General features: G+C 41.6%; 1 protein-coding gene across 4 annotated transcripts in view; it reads left to right on the top strand.

The window, feature by feature from the left end:
* Window positions 1-14,165, top strand: part of igdcc4 (immunoglobulin superfamily, DCC subclass, member 4) — a 63,144-nt gene that overhangs the window by 25,466 nt on the left and 23,513 nt on the right. For 3 of the 4 annotated variants that reach the window (XM_077564685.1, XM_077564687.1, XM_077564683.1), the window contains exons 2-4: window positions 4,416-4,730; window positions 11,144-11,285; window positions 13,482-13,618. In XM_077564685.1, the coding sequence (XP_077420811.1) occupies window positions 4,416-4,730; window positions 11,144-11,285; window positions 13,482-13,618 (594 nt within the window). The remainder of the gene's footprint in view (window positions 1-4,415; window positions 4,731-11,143; window positions 11,286-13,481; window positions 13,619-14,165) is intronic. The other variant, XM_077564684.1, reaches the window with a different exon arrangement.

Genomic DNA, 14,165 nt, shown 5'->3' with positions numbered 1-14,165 from the left:
GCCGTCCTTCCATCTTCCGCTCATCTGGGGTCGATCACGGGGGCAGCAGCTTAAGCATGGAAGCCTGGACTTCCTTCTCCCCAGCCACTTCGTCCATCTTCTCCATGGTAATCATGAGGCATTCTCAGGACAACCTGGACTCAGACATAGTCTCTCCAGTTTGTTCTGGGTTGACCCTGGGACCTCCTCCAGCCAGGACGTACCCTGAACACCTCAGGGATTCTAATCTGATGCCCGAGCCACTTTGTCTGGCTCCTCTCAATGCTGATCTGAGCCCCTCAGAGATGACCAATCTTCTCATCCTTCTAGAGATGTTGCACTTTGCTAAAAAGAACATACTTAACCAATTATATATTATCATGTTTAGTTTATTTTGTTTATTGAGAATTGTTCATTTATAGGCTAATTTATCAGCAGTTAGCATTTCGCAGTTTTATGTTTCATTTGAGATAGCATTAACACTTGCAGGCCACATTTAAAAACAAACAACCTAGGTAAATGTGAAACTGTTATTTTTGTGGTACCGTTATTATATTGTTCGTAGATGCTGCTACGCTTATTTTAAAACTGTTGCCAACCAGAACAGCAGCATTAAATCAGCCATTTAATTAAAAATACATATAATGACTAAAATAACTTTCAACAACAAAGATATGAATTACAGGGAGAACATTTGACTATTTTACAATCATTTGTGTTTTAGTATTTTTTTTAACTACAACAAAGAGGACATTTCAAGTACAAAAACATGCAAAAAAGCATCAACTGATGATTTTGTCTTAAGAATTAGGCCATAAATATATGCAGTATATAAGTAACATAATGGGATATATTTTGAAAATATGATTTTCATAGACAGACATGTGTATCTTTTGTGTTTGGGAATTTGGCAGCATCTTTCTGGGCATTCCGGCGGACCGAGGGAAATTTCCAGTGATAAAAAAAGTAGCCTTGACATTAGACCAGGTAAAATAAGGTCTAAGTGTGGTGCAGAAGGGTTAATGCGATTTTGATGGTTCTGGTCAATATGCAAGTAGATCACATTTTTATATTCCTTGACATGAAGTGATGACTTATGACGTTGAATAAAAATCTGATATCAAAATGTCATGTTTGACAGAGTTGCATTTTAAATGTAGTGTTTTGTTCCACCTTGTCAAAGTCCGCTTCTAATTTTCTGTCCCAATATCAAGGCTTTTTAATACCCCCACAAAAAAGAAGGCCAACATTTGTTATAATCGGAATTTATGGTCTCCCCCGTTCTTTTTAATGTTCCACTCTCATCCGCTGTGAAAACTGTTCGTCACTACCATGACAATAAATTGACAATGGATTATGCAAAAACAATATAATTCCATTCAAAGATAAACGAGGAACAAGAGACAGAAGTGTCACAATTTCTCATAAAGATTCATTTTCCCCTTCTGAATAGGCCATAAAATAAAACAGGCCATCCATCTCGGGTAGAGAGAACAGCCGATTCATTAATGTGGATCAGTAAATTAGTAACTTTTAGGAAATTTGATGCAAGCGCCTCCTCAAAGTTGAGATAATATAACAGCTGTTGGTGCATAATGGATGAAGATGCAGTAATGGTTGAAAATGCATGTTCTGGGTGCAGCAGTGGATAAACCCAATGACCTGGTTGGCTGTCTTACAAGCACAAGATAGCGGCTTTAAACCTGACCGTGCGTGTTTAAGTGGACTTTTAAAGCAATTCCAGCACAGTCCATTTTACCTGTCTTAACTTCACTCCTTATGAAAACCAATCACGTTTTGGCTGCCTGTCACAGATATTGAGTCTTCAGCTCCTTCTTATCTCCCACTTTGGTCATTAAGACCTTTTATCCCAAGATCCTCATCCACCCCTCCTTTTCTTTCTGTCTTTCTCTGCCATCCGCATGTTTCCTACCGAACTAAATTAAGAAGCACTCTCAAAAAGCCGGGAAATAAACCAACTGAGCTATGAAGGTCAGATGCAATTCATTTAAAGGCAAATCAGGAAATTATGTGAATGCCGTGTATGGCAGGGGTGGGCAAACTCGGGTCCTGCAGGTTTTGGATGTTTCCCTTCTCCAAATGTTTTGTGGAAAACACTACTTCACCTTTATATTTTTATGCAGGATCGTGAGTGATCGGCGGTAACAATGAATACACAGAGACTGATTTACTGTGCTAGAATAATTGTGCCTTTTATTCCCCGTAAACAGCAATCAACACCTGTACTGTGCTAGAATAATCGTACGTTTTATTCCCCGCAAACAGTAATCAACACCTGTACTGTGCTAAAATAATTGTACCTTTTATTCCGCGCAAACAGCAATAAATACAACTCACTTTGCTAGAATAATGGTGCCTTTTATTCCCCGCAAACAGCAATCAACACGTGTACTGTGCTCGAATAATCGTACGTTTTATTCCCCGCAAACAGTAATCAACACCTGTACTGTGCTAGAATAATCGTACGTTTTATTCCCCGCAAACAGGAATCAACACCTGCACTGTGCTAAAATAATTGTACCTTTTATTCCCCGCAAACAGCAATAAATACAACTCACTTTGCTAGAATAATGGTGCCTTTTATTCCCCGCAAACAGCAATCAACACCTGTACTGTGCTCGAATAATCGTACGTTTTATTCCCCGCAAACAGTAATCAACACCTGTACTGTGCTAGAATAATCGTACGTTTTATTCCCCGCAAACAGTAATCAACACCTGTACTGTGCTAGAATAATCGTACGTTTTATTCCCCGCAAACAGTAATCAACACCTGTACTGTGCTAGAATAATTGTACCTTTTATTCCCCGCAAACAGCAATAAATACAACTCACTTTGCTAGAATAATGGCGCCTTTTATTCCCCGCGAACAGCAATCAATACACTACAACGTTAAGCAGTATAATATGATCATCATCAGCGTGCCGCTCCGTCTTTTATTCGTTAGCGTGAGAAACCGGGCTAGCCAAGCCCTTTCTCAGACACTTTCGAAAACATGTTTTGCAAAGCAGGGAAAACTGTAGTATAAACAAGGCATTCACTCCCAGGCTGATTCCGCCCTTTATTTACAAATTGTTGGGCACCTGGATTCGTACAACAGTTCAGGACAACAACATATCCTTATATAAGAGGTTACATGAGGACATATCAAACCATGGTTATTTTGCCTTCACCAACACAGATGATTCATATGATCAGAAAGCTCTGCATAAGCCTGATAATGATCCTGTTAATTGGAATCAGCTGTGTTGTAGGAAGGAACCTCTAAAACCTGCAGGACTCTGGCCCTCGAGGAGCAAAATTGCCCACCCCTGACTTATGGAATCGGATAGATAGACAGACAGACAGACCGACCGACAGAGAGGCAAATGACAATTCTCATTCAGATTTATGGACGTTAGAGTCTGTAATGAGCCCAAGTGGGTTTTTGAAGCCGTTTTTGAAAAAAAGATAACCGATCACTCATCCAACCAGAAGATAGACCAATCTATTTAAAAACCTTCTTTATTAACGGATATGGTCAATCTTTGCTATTCACATGGGATTGAGGTATTATTTATGAAGAATAAACTGAAACCATATTTGGAGGAATTGGTCTCAACCTCTACCCTGGAACGAGTTCCAGTTCATGTCAGTGCATTCGTAAATAGGATTAAGATAAGAGAATTCCTATATTCATAAATAATACGTGCAAAATCTCATTCCAGTGGCGCTTTTGAATCTCTCCGTGACTCATCTCCCAACACCTCTGCCTCCTGGACTTGCCCTCTCTAAATTTAATGTTCTGCTGCTGACATCCAAATCCTTTCCGAGCGCCTGTGCCCGTTTCATTCCCAAAGCCCCTCCCTCTCCTCCTCCTCGGCTTCCTCGCTCGACTCGCTCTCTGTTGGCGATACACCCCACCTCAGGAATGCGCCACCCTCCAATCCATGCGTGCGTATTTGTGTGTGTGTTCTGCCAGCACTATTGACTCCATCCTGCTATGAAAAGACAAATTGCCCCATAGCCAAAAACAGCAATAATCTAATCAGTGAAGGGAAAAATGGTGACGTTTGAGTTAAAATGAAGACTAATAAAATGGTTGCGATAAAGCAACAAGTCATTCCAAGCAATGCATGATACTTTGAAATGGTTTCGAATTACCGTGATCGGTTTGCGGCTTACGCATGGATTGATTACAAATTGTTGTTGTGCCTTTTCCAGGACTTTCTTCCAGTTCTTGATTGGTGAAAATTGGCTGATAGTTAGGCGTTATATGCATTATATTCGCAGGCTTAACGTACAGTTAGTCCGTTTATCCGTTCACCATTGTGCCTTTTCCGGAAATTCTGACTGGCTAAATTGCTCTGACTGTTTGTGATGATAGCACCACCGTAAGCATTCATTCATTCATGATTCCCTTTCTCAATTCACAGATAAGCCCGTTTCAGTGGAGCTGAGCTGCGGGGCCGGACCCAGCCATGTAGTGTTGGAGCCGGGGTCCCCCCTCACCTTGGACTGCAACCTGGGGGCCAGCGACACGCCGCTCAACATCACCTGGCTGCATGAAGGCCGGCCCCTCCCTCCGGATGGGAGCGACGCCCGCCGGCATGTCGACGACCGCTCCCTCCTCCTGCTGCTTTCCTCCGAAGGTGCAGCGCCCCCTCAGGGTCTGGAGGGAGGCTACAGCTGTGTGAGCACCAGCGCACATGGAGCTTTGACCAGCCGGACTGTCAATGTGCTGCTGGCGAGTAAGTGGCCGTCCGCCGTGTATGTGATGTGCATATTGAAGCAGGAAATTGTCATTCTGGTAGTTTTGTCTTGATAATGCTGGTTGGTGAGTATGCAATGCCCCAAGAAATGGAGAGAACTGAATAGCAGAGCTGGCAGTCCGTCACTGACAGTTGACCGTTTTATACAGACTGACGGAATGTCCCACCTCTGTCTGTCAGTCCTAAAATAGTGGCAAGGAAAAGCAATGACGGAAGTGTGGTTAAAATAACATGACGGACAGTCGGACTGATGAACACGACTAATGACTACAGTTTGGTATGGCTTGAAAAAAATAACGGACAGATGATGACGGACGGTTGCCCATGACGGATCAGCAAAATGTTGTAAAATGCCCACCTCTAGTCAGATACTACTCAGAAAAAGTTTGGAATATTTTCATCTTTCAGGTCGAATTTATGGGAAATGTCCAAAGTTTGCGCTACGGTGATATCATATGACGAAAGTAGGACATTTAAGTAGAAGGATCGACTGGTGATTTCCTCATCTCAAACAATTCATTGAAACAAAAGTTAACAACAATGTTCAACATTTTCAGCGGCTCAATAACTCATCATGTGCCCTTGAGCATCAATTACAGCCTGACAATAACCTCTCATGGTCTGCTGGGGCATGGCATCCCACTTAAGGGCTCTCCAACATGAGCTGGAACATTAGAGAGCCTCATTAGAGAACAGCAAATTGTGCAAAAACGAGACACTCAAAAAACGAGTCGAAAAATGTGATAGAATGTTTTATTATTATTGTGGTATGTTGATGAAAGTGTATATCCATGAATGCATTACATATCTTTAACCTGGAGACCAAATTGGTTCCTGTGACATTATTTCCTATGGGAAAATTTGTCACAGCACCACAGAACAGAATGTGCTCAACTATGGAAGTTGCACTATACTGTAATTGCATAACAGACGCAAGGCACACCGTGTACGGCGACAAAGACTTCAATCGCAACACGCGCATTCTTTCAAACGCAACAGTCAGGAAGGTTATGAAAGAATATCCGCAGGTGTTCGTCCCTCGGTGGAGGATCTTCGTCCCTCCATGGGACAAGAGGACAGACAGTAGCTTTTTAATGGTCCCTGCAAGGAGGGCCTCTTTGTTTAGCGGCTCTGAGGAGGTAGTCTTTATTGAGTCATTAGCTTTGTGTAAAATGAGACCGTGTACTTTGCGGATGCCCGCGCTTTTGTCAGCTGTCACATGCCTATTTATAAGGAGCTCTTGTTTGAGGGACAATAACGCGGGTGGGGGCAGAGGATAGGGGGGGGGATCGGTCGTGTGAATGCAGGGGCGGCGGATGGTGCCGGGAAGTAGTCATGGTGAAGGGAAAGGTTTCCGAGACCATTACGAGTGACCTTCAGTCTGTTTGTGTACGTGCGGTGTTTGAATTAAATCCGCGGCGGCGGATCTATGGAGGGAGATTTGATCAGCGCATTGAGAGGTCGGTGCTGAAGTGCTTTCACATTGACATTGAGCGGATGTTCTCCTCTTTGCTGGAAAAAAGAAAAGCAACACATCTCGCATCGCATCTGTGAAAGCGCATTACCCAAGCCACCTGCTTTGATGCTTTTTCCCAGTGGTACCGTGCACAGGAATGTGAACGAGGGTGCGGATTTGAATGGAAATAACAAAATTGTAAGCGGCAACATATGGTCAGCAATTTGCTTTCCATAACGACAACCCTCAAAAAACAGCTTTTGACATTCATCGGCCTATTTAACCTCACTCTTTATGGCCTGCCAAAGTAAATGTTAACATGTTTTTCTTCCCATCTTAAGTTTGTCTTCATTATGGAAGAATGGATGAATAACAAAAACAAGCATACTTTGAGGTTTTTACTATGATTGGCTAGTTGTTAGCATGCCCGCATCACAGTTCAGAGATTCGGGATTTGAATCTGTATGTTAGATGAGCATATCAGCAGGTACACTAAATAAAAAATAGATAAAGAAATTCAGAGGTCAATGACTAATTAATTCACATTTTTGTGTGCTTTTTTTGATCGTGAAGTGGTTAGTTTACTAGCAAGCTAGCGATATGAGTTTCTCAATACTCATTTTATACATATCTGTGATAAAATGCTTTCCACTAACACAAAGATGGAGGGTTGTCTCTTATTCTGACCCTTTGGAAGTGGTTACTCTATTACAAAATTAAGACTTTTTTTCTCTTAAATTAAAGTATATATTAGCCGCGGCATTCCACGCTATAATATGAGATATTTGCAAAGAAAGAGGTCCCACAGGTGGATTTTTGAAAAAAAACTTTGAATTACCTTAAACACTGGTAATGTTTCTTTTTCTTCTATATAACACCAAACATGGCAAATCACAGTAGCTTCTCAGAAAAGTCAATGATTACTGCGTCCGATCTACACATGCTCTGTGTTGACCAAAATGTGTAGTCATACCGCGTGGGAAAAAATAAATGATGGTTCATTTTTTAATTTAAGTATTACCAAGAATACTTCGATTTCTACTTTACCTATACACAGTTGTGCTCATAAGTTTACTGTACATACCCTAGGGGTATGTCAACTTATGAGCACTACTGTATGAAGCCAAATTTGCATAATTTTAGCTTTTTAGTCAAAGCTAAAGAAAAATGTGCATTCCTCCGTTTACTGTATGTACCCTAGGGTGTGTATGTAAACTTATGAGCACAACTCTATGGTGAGAAAAAGGCCCATAAAATCCAAAATACTGTGGCAATGTTTTTTTTTTGACATTTTCAGAGATTGAAGTGGACATGAACAGAAATCCACATGCACATATCTGTTCATGTCTACTTCAATCTCTGAAAACTGATTATTCATAGCATTGTTGCGTCATTAAGCAACGACTTATGAGCACGGTCAACAATGTGTCCAAGAACCCTACTTGCGCCCCCTTGTTGGCATCACAGCCATATTTCCCAATACTTCAGTCCATATGTTTATATATGAAACCATGATCATGTTTGATTGGGATTCACCGGGTAAAATACTCACTAAAAAACAGTTTAGAAAAGAGGTCATTGGTTGGATGGATTATCTTGCTTGCTCAAGTGGAGGTGCGGGGGGGGGGCAAATAGCTGCAATGTGATAGCTATGGGGCCAAAGAGTGGGGGCACTTGCTGACACTGACACAGGGAGACGGGGTGAAGTCATATTGCACGTATTACGACCATTAAAACCATTAAAAGGACACTGTTCTGATTGTAAATGATATGAGATGACATGTATGAATGGCTGCGAGCTCTGATAGGTCCCTGGTGGACTTGCTACATTCCCACACACATGCATTGCATCTTGAAAAAAAAAAAAAAAGACTTAATAGATATTGTCCTCTCTCAGCTGTTCTTCAACTTCACAGACAAACACACACATGGCGACCACTTTGGTGCCGATATAGTTGATGTGTTTACATGATGATGTAATAGCTGGAAGTTGAAGTTTAATCATCAGCTTGTCCTGCAAAGCTTGCCAACCAAAAATCAATGTCAGTTTTCTGAAAAGATCCTTTTTTTTAATCAGTGTCCAGTTGTTATGAATGATAGTGGCTCAGTCGGCAAAGTGTGGGACGTTAAATCAAAAAAAGTCGTGTACTGAATACTTTTGAATCTCTGAGATTGAACACAATTCATCCATGTCTCCCAAAGGAAATAATGGAATTTGAAAAGTAATCCATTTCAGGGTCAAGATTTTGCTGTCCTAAAACTGAAAAGATGTCACTCAATGGTTGTCAAAGTGTCGTTTTACTTAGGATTGGATTCCTTGGAATTTCTCTCCCCTCCTTTCATAAAAGGGCCACAGGCCAAATAGTTTTGTTCCCCCCTCAGAAAAGCCTGCTGTAAGGGGTCAAAGGTAAAATCACCCCTTAACCCACCCTGACATCATGCTCATTGCTGCCCCCTGGTGCTCAGTGTTATCTAGCGGCAAGTGTTCCCCCCTGCGTGTGAAAGTGTGAAGCTGTGAACACTGGAGCTCTGCCAACAAATTCCGGCTAAAGAGACAAAGTAATCCCGCCACATGGGATTAAATCCCAGCGCTTTGTCCCAATCACGACGTTTAACTTCACTGAGTTTAAACTCGTTGCAGAAGAAACTTTTCTTCCAGCACAAAGAAAATCGGCCAGTTGCTCTTTGGTAGAAACTAAAGCTGAGAACATAGTGCCTTATTAAAAAGAATTATGTTTTCAGAAGCATATGTCCAAAAGTCAACGATCCCTGTGTGCACGATTAACATTCAGCTACATTACTGCAAATGGCTTATTTTATTAGCAAGGCAAGGGAGATGAGACACAATGTTGTTATTTGGATTCATTCAGAAAACACTGGATAATAACAATGCAACAAATACATTAAGTGTCGTCTATGTGGTAGCTAGTGGTTACCATGTCTGTCTCACAGTTCTGAGGTTCTGGGTTCAAATGTCAGCTGCGGCCTGCCTGTTATGGACTTTGTATGTTTTAGTTTGACTTGACCTTATTCACATGTAAAGTATTACCGTTGTATATTCATCACCACGAGGGCAATCTGAAGTTTTCAACAACATGTGAAAGGGACGTCTCATAGAAGCTTATTGGGGGGGTTGTGGCTTTTAACTCATTTGCTCCCCAAAACGTATAAATATACATTTTTTTTATGTTTTACGTGTCCCAAAGATGTATTTATACCTTTTTTATGTTTTTTTTTATGCTAGAGCATACAGAAGGCTTTGATACAGCCTCTGAACGGCAGAGAATGGGTGAAGCAAGGGTAATTATTACAAAAACGGCCAGCAGGTGGCAGCAGAGCATAAGAGATCAACCAGGGTCATGTTGCAAAAAGTTGTTTTCCCAACAGTTCTAAACAGATTTGTGAATAATGATAAAACTGAAGCTATATTCTAATGCTAATTGCTGCAAAATGGAAACAGATAGAAATATACTTTTTTCCTGATGAAAGGAGAGACTCTAATCTTTCTTTTGGTAGGTTCCATGTTTTTATAGCAATAGAACACAATATTCTGTGGGCCTTGCAAAATCAGTCGAAATCCAGTAAAACAGCCGAGAGCGAAGGGGGTTGCTTCAGGGAAAATGGCTGGGAGTGAATGAGTTAAATACAAACAAACACATAATTAAATAAAACAACAACAAAAAACAGTCAGTAGATCCGAATCTGATGCTAGGAAATGTGTTGTGCCAAATTACATTACAGTTACGCAGATGGGGTTCAATAAGAGTTTTATAGTTGTATTTATATTCCTTAAATAGTTCCATACAGTGGTACCTTGGCTCACGAACTTAATTGGTTCCCACAGAGAGTATGTGAGCCGAAAAGTTCGTCTTCCAAACAAGTATTTCCCATAGGAAACCATTGCAATGAGAATAATCCGTTCCCAGGTCCCCATAAAACACAATTTTCTACTAAAAAAGCCTTAAAACTACACAAAATATACCTTATTTTATGTATAATAAATGTGCTATTGTATTGTAATTAAAGAAATACACTGTACTGTATAATAAAGTGTTTTTATTTGTAAAACTTGCAACTTGCCTTTGTGATGGTACAGTAGTTGAAGGCTTGATGGAATGGAGTGGGAGGAGGAGGGAGGGAGGGAGGTAGTTACTGTTTGGAAGGAGAGTCCTCCGGTGTGGCTTCTCTTCTTTGCTTCTTAGGAGACTCTTTATCCTTGTTGCTGACTAAAAACCTCTGAATTGACACCTGTTGGTAGACTTAGCGTACTGGTATTGGGACGCTAAGTCACACAAACGCGCACCTCGTTCGTGTTTGTCAGTGATCTCCTTCTTCTGCTCGACCGTAATTTTCTTCATTGTCTTCTTAGGCTTAACACTAGCCTTTTGTGGGGTCTTTTTTGGTCCCATGGTAGCAAAAGTACACTCCAAAAGTACTCCAAAATGATCCAAAATGTCTACCGAACACAAACCACGTCCGCACTCAAACAAAGGGGGCGACGAACTGGGACGCCGTGAGCGTGCGTCAGCTTCTCGTGATTTCTCGTGTCGCGAGATTTGGTTCGTCCGCCGAAAACTAGTTCGTCGGCCGAGACAAAATGCTCGCGAATTTAATGTTCGTGAGGCGAAAAGTTCGTGAGCTGAAGCGTTCGTGAGCCGAGGTACCACTGTATTTATTTTTTCTTTCTTTTGAATCTATCTAAATGAATGAATGTTTAGAACACACTCTTTTGTTTGTGAATTATAGACAGAAAGTACGACTGGATACTGAAAGGGTCTTTCCCGACTTGACCAGGCGGCCTTTATAAATAGTGCGTTTATATTGGCACTGCTGAGAAGGGATTTGAGATGATTGCACTGTGTCACCCGGAGAGCGGCCTACATAGCAAACATCCACCAATGGATGCGCGTGTAACGGCCATGTTCTCCTTCCGCAGGTCTGTCCTCCTTCCGTCAGGAGCCTTCACCTCAGACGGTGCCTGCAGGGGGGGCCGCTCGCTTTGAGTGCCAGATCGATGGCGTGCCCACACCTGTAATTACTTGGGAAAAGGACAAAGTCGCTGTCCCCCAGGACCCAAGGTGACTCAGCTTCAATTGCTTTTGTACCTCGGATTTTTAAGCCTTTTCTTCTTTTTCTGCTCATTTTTTTTCCACACAATGGCAACATTTTTTTTTTCGTTCTGTGATCTAAACGTGTATCTGCTATCATCGTTCTCCATCAAAATGAGTTAACGGCAGTAATATTAGTCATTTTTTACAAAGGTTAAAGAATACTGATGCCATTCGCTTGCTCGTCCGTGTTTGTGGGATTTGCTGCTGATTTGTGCCACAGAAGCACAATCGATTCATCAATAAATTGCCCCAGTCTAGACTGCAAATGGTCCACTTCTATAAACGGACGTGCGTATGAATGTCATCCCGCGGACTGATCGCAGTCAGACAATTCCAAGTGATGCATGCTGGTCGTTTGGCTAAAACTCCATTAACGTCCCTTGTTTCATTTTTTTTGGTTCTTGTTAATTAATGACAAAATCGTAATACATCACATTTTCTATTAAATGTCTTCAAGAGGGGTCGGATGGAATTTATTACCAGAATGCACGGTACAATAAAGTCAACGCTAAGCTCGTGCTATGACCTTGGTTATCAAGCTAATTTAGCTAAGTGTTTTTTACTGTTTGCTGAATACAATAAGCATAATACCATGCACTGAGTATGATGGGCTTGTTTTATTTATTCATTAATTTAATTCACTTACATTTACTTTTTCAGTTGTAATGGATTTTCAAGGTGACAAAAGCTCCTAAGAAACTTTTATTTTTTTTGGTATAGCATATTAGCCTAGTTACTTACAGTAATTTCTGGACTATAAGCCGCTACTTTTTTCACTTGCATTCGACCCTGCGGCGAATACAAAGGTGCGGCTTATCCATCAGATCACGAGGGTTCGCACTATAACGGAAGCGCAAGAGCAACAGGCAGAGCAAAACAAACCAAGTGAGCCCAAATACAGTAGGAGAGACAGAACGAGAGCGAGACAATTTGCGCCCTCAGTATGGAAAAGAAAGTAGCGGGAACCCGGTGCGGTAATATTAAAACACCTGCGGCTTACAGTCGGGTGCGGCTTATATGTGTAACAAACTCAAGTATTCCCCAAATTCAGCTAGCACGGCTTATAGTCAGGTGCGCCTTATAGTCCAGAAATTACTGTAAATAGTGACCCCTATTCACAACATATATCTATTAGCCGCCTCATGACTTGTCTTTTTTTCTTGTCGTGAAGACAATAAACAGTTAATTTGCTCAGGGTGGAACTGTTGAGCTCATTTGAACTCTCTTGCTAAACAAAACAGCAGCATTTGCCTAGTATTTCAGATAAATGAAAGTGTGGAATCTCCAGTTTGCTGTGCAGTATTAAAGGCAATCTTGCGTTATGTGCAGACGGCGTCTTCATGTTGTTTGTTCCCGTGTTTTTTATGTCCTGGGGCGCGCTACGTAACATATAAGTATGCTTCGCCCATTTGTTGATCGTTTCCAGCCCTCTCGCGCCCGACTCGGCACTAATGGCTGCCGTAGCCCCGTGTGACCTGCAAACAGCTCGAGCCTTATGAGGGCTCGTGGGTGAGATGAAGCTCCGCCACCTCGGCCGTTGCTAATGGCCTGTCACTCCGAGCTGACTTTTTGTTTTCCCTTGCTGCTGCTTTGATGGGCCCCCCTCTTTTTTCTTTTCTTTTATACTCCCGATTGGCTTGTTTTTTTCACTGTCTTGTTTTACTTCCTTTTTATTTCTATCTGATTCATCCCCTTGTTATCTTGTTTACAACGTACATCTTCTAGCTAGAGCGAAGCCCCACTAGTTAGAGAAACCAATTTCTACTTTTCACACTTAACACTAGTCCTTTTTTGGGGGGTTATTTTTAATTCCATTTGCCAATAACATTGTTCCAAATGAGAACAATCCCTTCTCCCCAAATAAATGCCCCAGACCTTAATTTGCATCAATATGGTAATCATGGTACATTGGTGCAAGACACCATCCTACAATTGCAGCTCATTTTTCAATTTAATATAGAGCCAACTCCTATTGAGTGCAGTCATAACTCTCACGTTGTACCGGCACACAATGACCTCCTGCTTGAACAAAGAGGAACGACGCCCTGAGAGGACACAGCCGGAATCCCGCAGTCTCGACTCTGCCGTGTCGACTCCCTGTGTGTTGTTTGTATACGGCTTCTGACTCCCGTCTCCCTTTCTCATCTTCACCCCTGTGTGAAGCAGGTTCATTTCCCTTCCTAACGGCGTGCTCCAGATTCTGGAGGTTACCAGGGAGGATGAGGGCGCCTACCGCTGTGTTGCATCCAACTCTGCCGGGAGGGACATCAGTCACGAGTCCCGGCTCACTGTCACCACAGGTCGGTCTGCTGCAGAGCTTTGTCTTATAGTTATTGTGCAAGTTTCTTCGAGAATTCCTGAGAATATCCAGCCCTATTGTAAAAATCATGTGAAAACATTTATTAATTAATTTCAAGATGATACGTAAATATTTCTAGTCATAAGTCCGTCAATAAAATGGTATTTGTGTGCTACAACTACAACTGAGTTGTCGTGTTTTAGAAATGTGCCATATAAATAAAGTTGTCTTGCCTTGCCTTACATCGGGTGCTGTTCTACCTAAGTTAAAGCTGCTCTCTGTAACAATTTTGCCTAATATATCTTTACAATAGCCTTTTAGTTTTGACTATTTATGACTGAAACATTTTCTAATTAGTAGATTAACACCTTAGCTGTTCACAATGGGTACTCTTGCAAGCCTTTGGCCAATAGTTTTCAGACAGAATTCAGGTTCGAATTTCCCGCCCTCTGTTGTGGATGTAAAATTATGTGCGTGTTGTGTATGTAAAGCAGAGAAAATGCAGTTTAATTTTTCGGCCACAGGTGGCAGGTAGCGATTCGAAATTC

The sequence above is a fragment of the Vanacampus margaritifer genome, chromosome 4 (genome assembly GCF_051991255.1).
Source record: "Vanacampus margaritifer isolate UIUO_Vmar chromosome 4, RoL_Vmar_1.0, whole genome shotgun sequence".
NCBI lineage: Eukaryota > Metazoa > Chordata > Actinopteri > Syngnathiformes > Syngnathidae > Vanacampus > Vanacampus margaritifer.
Note: the sequence above shows the minus strand (reverse complement) of the source record. Positions and strands in the feature narration are given on the sequence as shown.